This window comes from Thunnus maccoyii, chromosome 7, assembly GCF_910596095.1.
Source record: "Thunnus maccoyii chromosome 7, fThuMac1.1, whole genome shotgun sequence".
Taxonomy (NCBI): Eukaryota; Metazoa; Chordata; class Actinopteri; order Scombriformes; family Scombridae; genus Thunnus; species Thunnus maccoyii.
The window spans coordinates 26,680,323-26,697,888 of record NC_056539.1 but is presented as its reverse complement, the minus strand read 5'-3'; the positions used below and the strand labels follow the sequence as shown (position 1 = coordinate 26,697,888).

Genomic DNA, 17,566 nt, shown 5'->3' with positions numbered 1-17,566 from the left:
AGCTTAGGAAGTGACTTAATTAATTCATTAAAACAGGTAAGTCTGGCTGATTAGACTTCTGTCTGCTCAGGTTGAAGTTGCTGGGAATGCTGGGAATTACATTAGGTCACCCAAGTTCATGTACCAAGAAGAATAAAAAAAGATGTAACTTTTCCTATTTAAACAGGTGTGACAAAACTAACAGGACAACCAGGGAAATGTTAATCAAACAGCCTGTACATGCCCACACAGTGCTGAGAAGCAGACTAATTAGTCAAAATACAGTAAGTGAAAACACCTGTGTGGGTTAACCATAGGTGTGTAGCGGCTTCAGTGCCAGTGAACAATACCAACTCAGAGCAGCAGAGAACAAACTTTTATATAGATTGTATCAAAATCCTGAAAATAAATTCTCAAAATTCAGAGACATGGTGAGTGCTGCAGTGTCCGGTTTTGGGAGAGATTACTGGTTGTTCTGGTTAATTTACCAGCAATGACATACAGTATAAATACAGATCTGCTTCAACAAGCATTCAAGTGACAATTTATGTCAGAGCTGCGGACGTCTAAGGCCGTAAATACAAGAGAGTAATTTTTTGTGCAATACATTGGCATGTAATAGCACCTGATGCTTAATTTACTAAAATGAGGCATTTCTTATTATTTTCCACTGGTTGGTCAAGTTTAGTAATTTAATCAAAATTTTACACAAATCTTCTCCAGTACACCTCATTTTATTCACCAAACAATTTTCAGCTACAGCATCTTGCCTTCAGTATAGGGTTGTGTCTGAGGCTGTGTTCGATTGCCTTAGTCAATTGATCAGTGACTTATAGATCATCACACAGTTACTAAGTATACAAGATTCAAGATTTAATTTATTATTTTCTTGTGTACTTGCATACACACAAAAAAACTGAAATGCTGTTCCTCCCAGCCCACAGCAGTGCGACAACAACAGAAAGGATAAAGAGAAATATCCAAAAATTCCTTAAAAAATGATAGACAAAATATATAAATCCCAAGAGATAAAACAAAAAACAAAAGAACGAAGTCAGCAGCACAGTGTATTAAAGTGCATTTAGAGAGAAAGTACTACCATCATCTTTTTAAAATAGTTAGACTGCATATAAGACAAGCCGAAAAAACAACATCAGACACCACCCTGACAAAGGCAAGAGAGCCAAAAGTGTTTGGTGAATAAAGCATGGTGTGCTGGAGAGGAGTTGTGTGAAGTGTTTCACTTTTGATAGACTTGCATTGAAGCTAAAAGTTAGAAAACTTGTAGTAAGTTGTCTTTAAAGGATGGCTGATGATTTTCTATATTTTTGTTATGGTCAGCAAATCTCATATGCAGAGCCAAACCAACAATAGACTGATCAACTTACGAGTATTGTGTGTGTGTATTCAAAGCCCGATATATCTTATTCCTCTGTGCCGTAGACCTCTATTTTCATCAATGAGCCACACCGCTGCTCTGGGCGACATGTTCCTTCACCACAGACAGTTTGGTCATGTTAGTTTGTTTAGAAATTGCTCCAAAGACTAATATCAGTGATCACGTTTTCAGTCTCCAGAGAGTAGTTCTGTGTAAAGCAGATGTCACACAGTTCTGTTTACAGAGCTTCGGTAGCTTGTTATGCTACATATCACAACCTCTTGACTTTGTTCTGAAGTTCTTTGCAAAATTTACAATGAAGTACAAAATCAAGATGTTGTGTGCTCTTTGAGGCAAAGGAACCAAGTGTAACGGTGTGGCTCACTGATGTGTTTTTAATAGTTTTTGGACAACAACAGAGGACTACAGCACAGAGCAATAAGATATATCAGGCTTTGGAAACACACACAATACTTGTAAGTAGGACGAGTTCATTCTTGGTTTGGCTGACAATAAGAAAAATAAAGAAAACAGCCAGCCATATCCTTTAACTTGTCTGTTTATTTTGTATTTAGGACTTGGCTGAACTTTAGGTGGTACTTATTAATCTACCTATTTTACCAGTTAAATGTCATTATTGCATAATGCTTAAAGACCCTCATACAATCCTAATGAGCCATTCACGACTGTACATTTCCCTGAGGGGATCATCATAAAACCCTTTCTTTTAATACCTTGTTAATTGCTGTGTTGTAGTTTCGCCACTGGGTGTCGCTGTCCCGCCATAGCAGCCACCATGCGGGGTTGGTGGTGGTGGGGGGGTGAGACCTGAGCATTTGGGCATTCAGCTTGGGTCAGGTGGAAAAGAACGGGTGATTGGTTTACGAGCCGCCATACTCTCTCCTGATTGGACAGAAAGGTGTGAGAGAGAAGAGAATGAGAGGAGAGGGGAGCAGGGATCCAGCAGCAGTCAGTCCGCTTCAGTCCCTGCTGACTCTGCCGGTGCAGCGCACATTGAGGATGGAGATGTGACTGTTCACCAGAGGAATACAGCGTGTTTCTGTGGGATTTTTTTCTTCTTCTGTCAGCCGGATAATGGGAGAGAAGAGGCGGGGAGTGATTTTGACCATGCTTTCCACTTGGGTTGCGGTGCTTCTCTGTGTGATTACTCCGGTGTTCACAGTGGAAGGTAGGTGGGACACAAGTCAGTATTCAGCTGATGCAGGGTGAAGGATAAAAATTTATTTATGTACTAACTGTGGTTAAAACAGAAGCTGCAAAAGTCTGTGACCTCTCCCTTACAAAGAATCACAAGGGTTTAATATTCCTGTAATATTCTTATGAAGACTTACAGTTTAACTCATTGTACAGTTTAGAAGATTTTTATCCTTGCGCAATTTATCTTAATTAAGTTGTCCACTCTGAGTGAGTAAGATTGATGTATTTAAGGGCTTAAAAGTGAAATTTTAACTGTACAGGAATGCTACTGTGTCCTATTGGAGACATCATCACAGACACCATCAGATTTGAACACATATAGGCTATATATCCCAGTTCACATAAAAATACAAAATTGCACAGAAAGTAACCTGCAAGCTTTGTGTACTTTTATAATGCTGCCCAATTAATGTTGTTTAGTCTCTAATCACCTAAAAAGCTTTTACTATTAAAATGTGATGATGATGATATAGATATGTATAAAAATACATGTAAAATTTGTACCATGTCTTTATTTCAATGAAAATTTGGCATCATATTAGAGGCTTAAATTGTATTATGCTCGTCCTGTTATATGAATGTAATTTTCCTGTAATATTTGGGCTCATAGTTAGTGTTCGTTACGGTGCTTGTCCCTTCTGCGTGCACTGTTGCAGCTTTATCACCTTACAGGCTGCTGCTCACCTGGAGCAGCAAAGTGAATCGTAATTACGGCTCACAGGTGCTCAGTTATTCCATGTAGCTGCCACCCGCTCCCCCACTCCTCCTCCTCCTCCTCCTCCTCCTCCTCCTCCTCCTCCTCCTCCTGCTGCTGCTCCTCCCCAAGCATCACTTCCTTCTCCCCTTGCTGTTCATTCCCCAACTCCTCTCTAAGCATCACCTGTTTCTTCTCCGACTGCACGTCCCCAAGTGTGAGCTCCTGCAACTCCTCCCAAAGCATCAGCTACCGAAGCTCTCGCTGCTCCTCATACGGAATCATCTTCTCTATGAGCATAGCCTGCTGCTCCTCTTGGAACATCTCTTACCCTTGTTGCTCCTGCTCCTTCTCCAAAGCATCTCCAAGTATCTAATCCTACTCCTTCACCCACTCCTCTTCCTACTCATCCTCCTCAAGCATGACTCCTGCTCCCTCTCCTACATCTCCCTAAGCATCACCAACTCCCTTTTCCCTTGAAGCGTCTCCTACTGCTGCTCCTCATTGAGCATCTTCTTCTCTCCTAACATCAAATTCTGCTCTTTTGCTCTTTCACAAGCATGACCTCTTACTCCTTCGATATACTCCTCCTCAAGCATGACCTACTGCTTCTCCCTTTGCTCCTCTCCAAGTATCTTGTACTGCTCCTCCTGCTTTCCCTCTGCAAACATCACCTACTGCTCCTGCTGCCTCCCTCGCTACTTCTACCCCTCATCCTGCTACTCCTCCACAACCATCTCCTTCTTTTCCACAAGACTAATATTCACATCCACTGATCCAACATCCTCCTTCGTCTCCTCCTTGACACTCCTCTGCAGTATCCCCAAACAGCCTCCACTCCCATGTCCTTTACCGTTTCTCCTCCCCCTGTTCCTGCTGCTGCCGTCCCTTATGGAAGCACTGGATTAGTCTACTGCTGCGTTTTAATGGTGCGCGTAATGACGGGCTCCGCAGTGAGTCTCCCCCATTATGAGACATGTAAATGTGTTGAAGGGCAGGTCTATTTTGATTAAACAGAACGCTGTGTGTGTGGGTGAGAGGGAGAGAGGGAGGAGGTTAAGATCGAGAGGAGAGACAAATAGGTACAGAGTGGGTGGTGGGTTGTTTTGTGGTCATGGTGGCCTTTTCATGGTAAGTAGCTGTCTAATGAACTGATGCATAAGCTGATCTGAGTCTGTTGGTGTAAAACAGACACACTGCTGACACAGTCACTGCTGTTATCTATGCTCTGTGTACACTTCTCCTCTGTAAACTTTAAGACTGTTTTTCTAGAGCCAGACCAATCAGTGAGGACGAGATTACTGGCTGATTGGCTCCTCAGAGATATATCAGTGTTGAGCTGCGATGATTAGATGATTAATTGATTAGTCAATTGACCGAAAATCCATTGGAAACTATTTTTATAATCCGCTAATCGTAAACATTTTCATCTTGTTGCAGCTTCTCAAATGTGATGATTTGAAGCTTTTATGTGTCATATATAATAGTGAGCTTAAAGGGGAAATATCATGGTTTTTGTGATTTTCTGTTATTTTTATACTGTTACGATGTCCGATGTCTATGTTGAACATGGTCAAATTTCCAAAACTTGAGGTGAACGTATGTAAAAACGCTCCTTTTTACTTCTACTTCCTCCTTGTGATGACGTCAGATCGTTCGCACATACCCAAAAACGGCCGTCTGTTCTGTAGCCTTAAGGTTGTTCAATACGTTGTCCACTCACATATTTCGATCAGATTTGGGCCTGAACATGTACTTGTTTCTATTTAGAGTAAAGAATGAGAAAAAGAAGTGAAATCCTAGTACAAGTGTTACGTAGCCTCTGGAGGGGCAGCTTCTAGAAACAACCAATCAGAACAGAGTGGGCTCATCGAGAGGGGGTTCTTAAAGAGACAGGAGCTAAAACGGCCTGTTTCAGACAGAGGCTGAACTGAGGGGCTGCATAAAGGGCCAGTACGGGATAAATCTTGAGTTGTTTTGAACTGTAAATCATGCAAAGATATTCCAGTGGAGGCCCAGATTAATGTTTCGCTATTTTCTTACATTTACACGAATCAATTATGAAATGCATGTATATTATAATTGTTAGTTTCAGCCATATATCAGGGTTGCTGCAGATGTTGGCTGATATTTAAAAAGAAATTGCAGTACAGTCTTTAAATCCATTTTGCTTACGGCACTGTATGTTATGTATTTATATTACTGTGAAAAAACAAATATTGGCTGAGACATTCTTATCATATTTTTAAAGCTCTCAAATATGGATAGCGGTATTTAGGACTTGGCAATAACTCAATATTATCATTTAGCGATTTTAAGCGCAATCGTATCGTGTCAAGATCATTTTGTGTTTTTGTTTGTGTTTTTATGATGTCTAAATAGTGATTTGGGCCAATTAAAACTGACAAAATTAGTTGTTAAAGTTCCTATTTTGCACATATTAGGACTTTGATTTCATGTAACACCTAACAGTGGATCACAGTTCTTTTCACAGTTCAGTTTTATTTTTTCATTTCCATATTGGCCTGAAAACCCAGTAATAGTCTGCCCTACTTTTCTCTCTGCGTGCCTCTGTGTCTTTTTGTCTTTTCTCTTAAAAATTATTTTTACTCCCAACCCTGGTGATTATGATGTAGGAAATGTGAACAGTGCTTAACATGAAATGTTATTTTCTTGATCGTATCTACTGTTAACAAAGGTACTCGTACACATAAGGAGCTTTTTGAGCCAGTGAAGTCAGGCAGCATTTACAGATGTGGGATTAGAGTTTGGATGCAGACTGGAAAAATATCCACAATACTTGAAACGTTTTCTGTCAGGAACATAAGGAAAACATTATTCTGGCTATAGCTGTTTGCTGTCATCTACATCGCCTGAAAATGCTACAATTGTTAAATGACCTTTACGTTCCCTGAGGATTTGCGCCTATTCAGAAAGCCCAAAATGCAGTACAGTAATCCAGCATTTGACCCTGTTATTTTGAAAGTCAATGCAAACCCTGACCCAGCGGATATTGTTGGGTATAAGTGCTACATATCCCACAAATAAGCCTTGGGAGGGGTGGCAAAGTCATCTGTGTCTGAACCAAATGCCCACTCAGCAGCAGGCTCTGTCACTGAAATTGCTGATTTGTGTCAGTGTTGAGTGTCGACGGGTCGAGGAGTTAATTTTCTTTCGACTTTTGCATGCAAGAGCTGCTAGTTTCAGCCTAATTTAGAAGTTTGTGTGACACTGCTTTTTCCTTCCCATAGAGGTGACGCTGTAGGTAAAATGCGCACTCACTGTACATATTATTACACAGCACGTATCGTTTCTGTACCTAAGCATAAACTATTTTGGTCCTTTTCCCCCGAGCCTGTACCCATACGTGCTGTGCCCCATCTGTCATCTTGTGGGAATGCTAAAGGTTAAACATCGTCTATCCTGTTTTAGATGCTGGTATTAACATGACAAGCTGTAATTTGTGACTTTGTTCAGTACGGGTATGTGTGTGTGTGTGTGCAACAAATGACGAACAAAGGATCTCCTCAGGGAAACCTATCACACACTTATTGCAAATAGATATGCAGATGACACATTGCACATACAGTACACATCACTGCCACCACACATACTGTACCCTGCACCATTGCTCAGCCAGCTCATGTTTTAAAGATGCTGTTTCTATATTCATCTGGTGACAGGTTATCAATCAGTGTGACAGACATATAGTTGAACTGGGGAAAAGTAGGAGCTTGGAAAAAGATCCTTTGCACCAGTCCTGAAGCTTTTTCTCTAGTGTTTCCCACTCTATTTCTCCTCAGGCCCTCCCTTCAGCATTAAATATTTATTTCCACACCGCATTCAAATTGCTTTAGAATAAATTTGGTTTTCTTCTTCCGTAAGGTATTTGGACCCTGTGGGAATATTTACTTTTTGCAAAGAGACTCAGAGTCCTGGTCTTTGGTGCTGTATTTCCCATGGTGAATTGAGCATCAAGAGGCAATTTCAGATCAGTCAGTATGGTATTAGACACTATTCTTCTCTTTACCCACAGACTATCAAACTTCACTATCAAAGTTTTCACTGGTTCAGGAGGTCATTTCTAACAAAACATGCCCGGTGTTTACTGTGATTTGATTAATAAGTTCTATTAGTGTGAAAATATATCCTTAACTATGAATATTCACACCTTGGCTGTGAATTCTCACACAACTCAACAATCCTGCTCTTGCATTCCAGAAGAACTTGTTCATCCACATTATCAGTGATGAGTCATGTCAATTACTGAGGAAAAATATCATTTTTTAATGCATACTTTTGGCTCTGTTTTCATACCAAATGTTTGGGTCACAATGTACAACCCTTTCCAATGCAGAAATCTGTACAACATGTTCTAATATAGTGTATAGTGTATTTGTAGCTGCAGCCAGTTTTCAACTGTTTTGTAAGGGTGGTATTTAAGTCTGAGTCCCAAGTCAAGTCTCAAATCCTTTTGGGCAAGATCAGATCAAACATAAGTTTTCATTTGCAAATCACAAGTCAAGATGCAAATCTTTTAAGTCTCTGAATGCTGTCTAAAAATTACATTTGAGCGTTTTACATTCAAAAATGTGTCAGTAGTACTTTTACACAGCTTAGACTCAGTCCTTTCAGTGCATATACATAATATTTAAATATTCAAGCTGTTTGGCTGTACAAAACCTGGCTGACATTGTCTTATTCATTTTTAATTGTTACAGAATTTTACAGTTCAAATGTGAGACCTGAAAAGTAAACGTCTTTAGGCAGCAAAATGTAGTTCAAGACCCAAGTCCTCATTTTTGTGACTTTTGTCCAACTCAAATTCAAATCGAGTCTCAAGTCTACAATTCTGACTGTAGCAAAACCAGTATTGTACAACTGGACTATATACAGTACTGTGTAAAAGGTTTTAGGCACTAAAGGTAAAGTTAGGATGCCTAAACTTAACCTAAATGAAATAAATATTTGGTGTGAGCACGCTTTGCTTTTAAAACAGCAGCAGTTCTCCTGAGTTCACTTAAACACAGTTTTTCAAGGTATTTGGCAGGTCAGTTGTTCCAACAATCTTGGAGAAGTTGCCATAGTTCTTCTGTGGGTTTAAGCATCTCAGTTGCTTCTGTCTCTTCATATAATCCCAGACTGACTCCATGATGTGGAGATCAGGGCTCTGTGGGGGCCAAACCATACCATCTGTTGCAGGACTCCTTGTTCTTCTTGTAGCTGAAGATAGTTCTTTAGGACTGTATGTGGCTGTATGATTGGGGTCGTTGTTATGCTGCAGAATTTTTGACCAATGAGACGCCTCCCTGATGGTACTGCATAATTGATAAGAATCTAAACATCTGCCTAAAACCTTTGCACAGTACTGCATATATTCAGTTGCAGAAGATCTAGAACATTCATAAGATGGCTCAAGAACTGAAGCCCATGCATTTCTACATGGAGGTTACAGGTTTAGATCACGATGTTAACCTTAAACCTGCAGTAATTCATTTTTTGGCCACTTTTTGGCAGTGGAACAAGCTGTAAACACAACACTGACATAGTATCACCTTTAAAGTCAATGTCAAACTTTTAATACATCCAGCAGATACAGAACCAAATCAGCATTCATTCTGAGTCGTGTTTCTGTCCACCTGATAAATGTAAGTCCAATATTAACTCTCCTTCTGTGTTGGTCTCCACAGACTCCTGAGGGAAATATCTGGCTCTTTAGTTGCTAAATGCCCCACTATGTTCACCAGTGGGTAGCTCACTTTATCTGTCTGCCATTTTGGTCGAGGGCAGGTAGTATCAGAGCTTTTCACTGAAAACGAAAATGAGATGGCGAGAGTTAACTAAAACACAACAATGAGATGTAAGATACTAAAATGCTCTGTAGAGCTGAGAGGAACTGCACAGTCAGGTTATAATTCCCCATGGGACTTGTCACTAAAAGCACGTTTAATCTGCTGTTAATACAGAAATATTGATTAAAGCAGCTGTAAGCTTCATGTGGAAAACCTGTGCTGGTTTCTGACCCCTGAGAGGGATACAGTAGTCTATACAGTATGAATGCACCTGGAAAGTAAGCCAACTGAATATATATCGTTCATAACAGCAAGAGCCAATCAGCATCTAAACCACCTTTGTTACAGACGTTTAACTACAATCACTATTTCTCCTTCACAGCTGCCTTTGCTGCCATGTTTAAAGAAGCTGAAATTGATTTGAGCAGCAGAGAGAAGCAGACGGCTTGCACATTATAAAACACTTCACCACCCAAACTCCTCAAGTTATTTGCATAACAAACCAGTCTAAATAGATTATTTCCTTGATATGAAACTATAATTGATACCGTTAGAGAACAGAGCGCTGGTGGGCATAAAAGGAATGAAAGAATCCTTTGTTTTCACTTAAAATTCTCCCTTTCCTTTCACTGGGGTCCATTATACTGTCACTTCAACTAATTTGCAGCTCAAAGAGTCACATCAATACATCACTATGTTAGACAGACGGCAATGGCATACTCCTGGAGTTGCTCTGTCCTCTGTATTGATTCACTTTTTCAACATGCAAGGTAAGCGATAGCATCAATTACCCTTTGTTTCAAGCAAAGGCAAAATTATTTCTCTATGCTGTTGCGGTAGACTTCACCAATAAAAAAAACTCCTTAATTTATCTTTACCTCAGGCCTCTCGCTAACTCTTCTTACTGGCTGTAGTGAAAGAAAAACAGGAGCAAAGGGAGAATTTTGAAATATGCATTTACTGCTTTTAAATGCAAATGAGGCATAAAGGGAAGCAGATATTACTCCAGACTGCAGGACTTTACGTAAAAACCAGAGCAATGCTACTGCAGAAGAAGGGTGTTATAATCACATTTTTGTGCAATGGTGGCATGGAATAAACAAAATGTAAGTAACATTATATTGGTAGCACAATTATATCCAAGAATAGGGTTAACCCCAGATTGAGTATAAAAGTTTTTAGTGTTTTGTGTGTCGATGTATCTATTATTTTTTAATTACATGACTAATCACTTAGTCTAAAAAAAAGTCAGAAAGCATTGAAAAATACACATTATATGTTCAAACAGCCCTTCAGTTTAGTGTTTTGTTGCACCAACAGTCGAAAATCCAAAGATATTCAATTCACAATGATATAAAAAAGTGAAAAGCATAAAATACTCAGATTGGAGAAGCTGGAATTAGTGAATATTTCTTGATATTTTACCTAAACGATTGACCTTAATGGTAACAAATCAGATGAAAAGACCAAAACCAACAAGGTGTCAGTCCCTCTCTCAACACTTTCTGACTTCTCTACCCTGCTGTTTATCCGTCGCAAATCCATTTGTTCCAACTGAAGATGTAAATCTTAAAAAGGGGGACATAAATATATAGTTTCATTTCAAAAAGACCTAAACAGTTGGTCATTGCAGTTTTTAGCAATCGTTACTCAACTGTTTGATCATTGTAATCTGAATATCCTTGGGATTTTGGCTGTTGGTCAGACAAAACGACACATTTGAAGAACTCTAACAGAAGCTAACATCAGACATCATAAGTAAGGCTGCAGCAGCAAAACCCCTGGGTGTACTGAACTGAGAGAGGGAGCATTTTATTGCTAATGAATTCAGCTTTTCATTTGTAAAAGGACGATTGTGCAGTTTCTTCTTTTAAAAGTTACCCTTAATCAGTTTATTAGTTAACTGGAAATGTAATGCACTCGTCCCCGCTATTCTATTCTTCCACACTGCATGCTGCATACTGCTGCTCTGAGCTTTAGACCTTTATAGCTCAGCATATGATTGAACATAATGGCCCATTATTTATTTGCTGGTTGAGAGTGGGCCCTCTGCCAGCCTCTTCAGGGTTGCTGCGGTGGGCATATGGTCTCACAGATAGCCGTGCTGGATATTAGGGACTGTGTCACTGTTGGAGCAAAAGAAAAAAGGGGGAGAGGACATAATGGGTGAAAAAAATGTACATCAGAGATTTTGCCTCACCTTGAAAAAGTTGTGTGTGTGTGTGTGTGTGTGAGAGGGGGGGTGCCTCATCAGGAATTTTAATCAGTTTTGATTTGAAAGTAATGTTTATCATTTTGAATGTTGTCAGTGATCTCAAAATGCATCAAGTGAAGAATCATGCAGGGTTGGCATGTAAACAAAATGGGGCAGCAACTTCTGATTATTTTCATTATCGATTCATTTCTTTTTATTTATTATTGTTTAATATACAAAACATCAGAAAATAGTGGAACACGTCCATCAGGATTCCCCAGAGCTCAATGTAGTGTCATCAAATTGCTCATTCTTTCTGACTAATGGCCCTTTTGCTTGATGAATGAGCTAAAAGATTAATTTATTTTGCAATTTATGTAATTTTTTACTACGTATCTGCTGTGACAACAGTAACAAAGTGCTTCATTTATTTTCTTACAATATCCACTCTTAGAATATAATATCACATAAAAGCATGATTAAAAAAAATTATGGTTATTTTTAGGCATGTGGAGCACTTCGCTAGGGAAGATTTTGGTCTTGGTTAAATTTTGTAAAAGTCAAAACTGACTTACAGCATTAGACAGGATGTAATTAATGTTTTAACATTAACAGAAAGCACTGTCTTTTCCTAACCTTAACCTCAGGGCTCAGGATGCAAACCCTGTTCTCAAGTGTCCGGCACTTTTCCAAAAATAGTAGAACCTCCTGAAAAATGGTTGCTACATAACATAATCCATTCAGCAATTATTTTTTCCTCAAAAACATATTTGGGAAGGCGAATCAGTAGACTGAACACAATTTCTAGGAGATAGGGTTGTTTCTGAATGTTTAAGCCTGCAGTAACTGATTTCTTGGCTACTTGGCAAGTGCAGAAACAAACTTATCAGCAAACAGTTGCTTTTTTACAATCCAGCAGATGTGGGGCAACACTAGCATTCATTTGGACTCCAATATTCACTCTCATTTTAACTCTGTTTTGGTCTATGCCAACTCCTGAGGGAAAATCTGGCTCCTTAACTGCTACATGCTCCACATATGTCCACCAGCTAACTGTGTTGTCTGCTGTTTGGTGCTGGACAGGTAGTGTTCAGTTTAAAGTTTTTTGCAGACAAAGCTGCCTGCAGCAGTAAAAAAACAAAAAACAAAAAAACAATCACTATGTGATCAGTGAGAGTGAACGAAACAGTAAAGTTGCTTTTGGAAAATAAATGAGCTGAAAGATGCTGTAAGGAGAACTGCAGAATCGGGTGATAATTATCTGTGGGTTTCTTCACCATTAACAACCCCCCCTTTACATACAAGTAGTCATGTGATCTGTTGTTAATGTTAAAATATTGATTTCGCACACAAAAAGCTTTTTTGTTTTAGTGTGGACTGCCTCATTGTTGGCATTCAAAGAGAGACATCAGTTCACATTTCTCCACCAGCTCTCCTCTGTGCTCCTGTTCAGTTTAAACTTTATCAACTCACGGTAGGGTGACCAAGCGTCAGTGCTCTTTTATAGCCGTACTCGGCTTCACACTCACTCCACTCCAGACACACCTGCCTTTTACAGCCAACGGGCTTCTGTTCTGTCGGCCACTAAGCTGCTCTGCTGGAGCAGTGGGGCATTCAGTGGTTCTGCTCAGGAACAGAAGGAAACTGACCGCAGGAAGAAAGAGAGACGATTGTTCAGGTCCCGCACATGTACTCCGAGTGTCAACTTTTGTCTGGCAAAATGTCATACACTTGAACTATGCATGTATCCTGACCCAACAGCTCAGATTTTTTGTGGTTACATTTTTTCCTCTTGTTCTCCTTACTAAATTTCCAACACAACAGGAACAAAGCAAATCCAGGGCAGAGCAGACAGGCAGGGGAGCGACGGGGGCAATTTTACTTTGACAGTTTTACTCTGCGTGACAGCAGTTATGATACCAAATCTCCTGAGAGAAAAAAAAAAGGATAGAAAATGAGTTAAAGCAGCAAAAAGACATAAAGAGAGAGACAATGAACCCTGTGGTTAGCCCTCTGCAGTTTGATATATAGAGTAGAGAGCCAGTAAGTGTCAGGTCCCTCCCACTAGGAGCCATTTTAACAGGCTCTAAGTATTTGAGTAGCTGTTAGCAGGCTTGTAATCCAGCCTGACAAGTTCTTACTGCTGTGGAATTATAAGGCTATGAGAGCAGATACATAGATATACACAGATAAACTGAACATAGCAACCTTTCCTATCAGCTTTTAAAATTGTATGAGCCTGCTATCTTAAACTACTCATGCATAAAATCCCCTTGGGGTCTCTAAAAATAGCTGTTCTTTAAGGTGGACATATCATGCCCATTTCCAGGTCTATATTTTTCATCTGGTATATCTATGCATGATTTACAGTTTAAAAAAATCCTTATTTAAGTCATACTGGCCCTTTATGCAGCCCCTCAGTTCAGCCTCTGTCGAGAACAGGCTGTTTTATCTTCTGTCTCTTTAAGGCCCCCCTCCTGATGAGCATGCTCTTGGGAGACTTCCCGGCTCTGGAGGCTACGTCAACAGTAGTAGGATTTCACTAATTTTTCTCATTCTTTACTCAAAATATCAACTCCTCAAATAGATCTGTACATGTTCGAGCCGAAATCCGCGAGTGTGAGAGTGGACGACGCAAAACAACACATGGGAAAACCTTAGCAGCAACTTTAGCAACAAAGACAACGGAACAAACAGCTGTTTATGGGCATTCGGGACGGGATGACGTCAGCTCTTCGGCAATGTAGAGATAAAAAACAACGTAAACCAACCCGTAGGCTTCTGTCTTGCAGGAAGCATTTCTACATACTCAAGTTTTGGAACTTTGACCATGTTTAACGTAGATATCTGACATTATATATATATAAATAACAGTAAAATCACAAAAAGCATAATATATCCCCTTTAAGGTACTGTGTTTTGAAAAAGAAAGAAAAGATGGAAGATACAGGTACAGATACGGATTCAATATTCACACTGCGAACGCACAACTACACTGCAAACATCAGTATACTGTGTGCTTTAAGCCCCTGGTCCACCTCAACACTATTGAGCTGTAATGAAAAATGAATTTTTTATATGGGTTCTGAACCCCTACTGCAAGATCCAGAGCACGCACGCTTTCATATGAAAGCTCCTTCACTACAACACCAATCTGTTTGGTCTACTCTACAGTACTCTACAGTACAGTATGGTTTTGCATACTTAATACCCAATGGTTTTGTATACCCAAGTGAATACTGCATTACACTCTCCTTGTTAGGCATATTTTTTGCTTTATTTTATTCTTCTTACAGCAGAAATAAGTTTTGCATGAGTGGTTCGCTCTCCAAATTAGCTCCTGCAGGAGCCATTAATGTAGACAGTAGCACACGAGAGTGTCAACAGTCCTGTATATCAACTCGGGTAAGACGGTGATCTCGTGACCCATATTATTGACTTTTCTTGATAAGTACATCTATGGGATTCACATGGAGAGGGGTGAGCAGCCTCCCGACTGACACATAATTTTCCATAGCAGCTATCATCAGATGTTTATTTTGTCTTTAATTTAGTGTTATCTAATATGTGTTTGACTTAAACTGAGTAACCAGCAAAAGAGAAAACCCTATAATGTACATTGTGAGAAAAAAAAAAAAAAAGTACTATAATATACTCGATATGTGGTCATTCTTCAGTCTGTAGTCTGTGGTGTTGAAGAAAAAGATTTTAAGCCATTTCAAGGTTGTAGTATATCACACAGATTTAAGTCACTCACTCTGCAATTTTGGTTTATTTACCAACAGAAATGTGGCAAACTATTAATAGTCTGACAGAATACTGAGGCCTTGCAGTATTGCCTGCCATCCAGGCAACTGGGAATAATTATTTGGTAAGAAAATCCGGCAACCAAGAATAAAAATATGGTTTTACAGCTCAGCTGATATTTGAGTCAGCAACCAAGTAGGTGTTAACAGGCTGTAAACGAATTTAAATATGCATATTGTGTCAGTAAAAAGTAAGCAATTTAATAAACAAACAAACATACTGGCAAGAACGGTGATGTTAATTAGACACTAAACAATTTTGTTGCCAGGATTTTTCTCTCAGTAGCTAAATATGACACTGGTTACATAAAAGTCAATGGTGGAATCCAACTTTTGTACATCACTTACTTCACAAAGTTTATCTGAGTATACTGCGTCTGTTAAAGGGCCGCAGCAAAGAGTAGAGTTTATACTTGAACACTGACAAACTGTGCCTCAGGACACACACAAAGTAAAAGACAGCAGCGAGCGGGGCAGAGGTCAAGACAGGAGGGAGGGAAGCGAAGACTCAGAGAAGTGGAGTTGGATGCAGCTGTTATGTTGCTGTCCTCAGGGTCGATCCAGGAGGAGACACGAGCCACATCTCTATGACAGCAGGTCAAACTGTGTGTGTGTGAATGCACTCGAGCGAAACAACGCGGTTGACTAGACACATTCACTTGACTTTGATGACCCTCGCACACAGAATCTTTAAAGCATGAATGATGAGCGCTGCACCCATCAAAGTGACATGGATAACACTGTTGATGTTTGAGCCAAACCCACGGATGAAAAAGTAATTTCTCATGTGTTGATTTGCTCGAAAGTTCCCTCTCTGTGTTTTCTCTGAATGTATATGAACTAAAATTTAACCTCTGTCTGTCCTTCTAGTCTTTCCTCAAACTCCCCTCAGCAACTTCTCAGGTTTCTACTTCAAGGAGCAAGGAGGTCAACAAACTTAAAACTCCCCTGCCAGGGCCAAACATATCTCTCACATTGCTGAAATTGTTTAGGCATGCTTGGCTTACCTTAGCTTGCATGCAGAATTTACATAATCACCCTCAGTGACTCAGAAAATAGCTGTGGCAGGTCACGATACTGGTGATCTTTCGGTAAACTTTGGCTACTGAAGTTACACTTCCCATCTCAGTCTGATCTCTTCACCTCTGCGACACAAATCCGATGGTTTCTGAAATGGGAAATGGATTTTGAAGAGTTTTTCATGGCTATTCGTTGCCAGCACTTCAGCAGCACCTCTCCAAAATGTACAAAAGTGGCCTCTCAGCATTTAATTTAATAATGGAGGATCCAAAAATTACATGTGAAAGCACTTCATACAGCAATGAAAAACGTCCACTGAACTGTTTCGAACACAAATTATCAAATTAAATTTGGACTTGTTAAAGCAGTTACCATTTCATGGAAGCTATGTAGAGGTTGTAAGTTTGTTTCCATGTTGACTTATGAACTGCTATGTGCTGTATGACTTTAAAGGGGACATATCATGCTTTTAGTGATTTTCTGTCATTTATATACTGTTATGATGTTGGATGTCTCTGGTAAACGTAGTCGAAGTTGAGGTGCTGCCTTCAAATCAAAAGCGGAACGCTCCGTTTGCAAAGTTACATTTACTTCCACATCAAACTGATGTCAGATCGTTCGAGCATGCCCACAAATGGTCACCCCTTCTGTAGTCTTTCTTTTTTTCATGTATATATGTATATGTGTATATATATATATATATATATATATACATATATATATATGTTGTTTGTCTGTTGTAATTTGTATCGTTATGTTTGTGTTTGTGGTGTAAGTTATATATGTTGTTTGTAAGTATTGTATATGTATTTATGTTTCTGTAAAATATTTATTCATATCTATTTTAATTAAAATTCAAATAGATATAAATGTACAATGTAAACTGTATATAAATATGGACGACGTGTCTCCACTTCCTACCGCTATGCAAAAGTGAAATATCTATCTAGTGTCGGGCGGCGGGATGACGGCCCACGGAAAACGCCCCCTCAGCCGTCCCACTGCCTGACGGAGGTTTGAGAGTGGCTGTCACAGCTGTCAGTCATGACATCAGACCCCCTTTCTATATCGTCAAATAACTAATTAAAAACAAACTTATGAGAAAAACGAGCACTTGGACAAACATCGGCATGATACGATAGAAACCATCTGTACTTTGATTTATGACCTATACTGCAGCCAGCCACCAGGGGGCGATGGAGATATTTTGGCTTCACTTTTGGGGAGCTGTCAGGACGTCCATCTTTATATACAGTCTATGATACACACCTATACAAACATGTACGTACATGTCAAGTACTATATGTAATTGTAGGACAAAAAGAAATCACTTCTACAGCAATTAAAACTCAATACATTCATTAGCAGGAACTAAATGGAAAAAGCCAGATAATATTAAGTTATGATATCGTAGATCCTGAAGCTGGCCAATCAGATCAGAGTGGGCTCATCTGGAGGGGGGCCTTAAAGAGACATGAGCTAAAA

At 39.6% G+C, this 17,566-nt stretch overlaps 1 protein-coding gene across 3 annotated transcripts in view; it reads left to right on the top strand.

The window, feature by feature from the left end:
- The first annotated feature begins 2,155 nt into the window (after positions 1-2,155).
- The window catches only part of LOC121900258 (ephrin type-B receptor 1-like), a 106,476-nt gene continuing 91,065 nt past the window's right edge, over positions 2,156-17,566 (top strand). For all 3 annotated transcript variants that reach the window (XM_042416427.1, XM_042416426.1, XM_042416425.1), the window contains exon 1: positions 2,156-2,546. In XM_042416427.1, the coding sequence (XP_042272361.1) occupies positions 2,453-2,546 (94 nt within the window). In that variant the 5' untranslated portion in view covers positions 2,156-2,452. The remainder of the gene's footprint in view (positions 2,547-17,566) is intronic.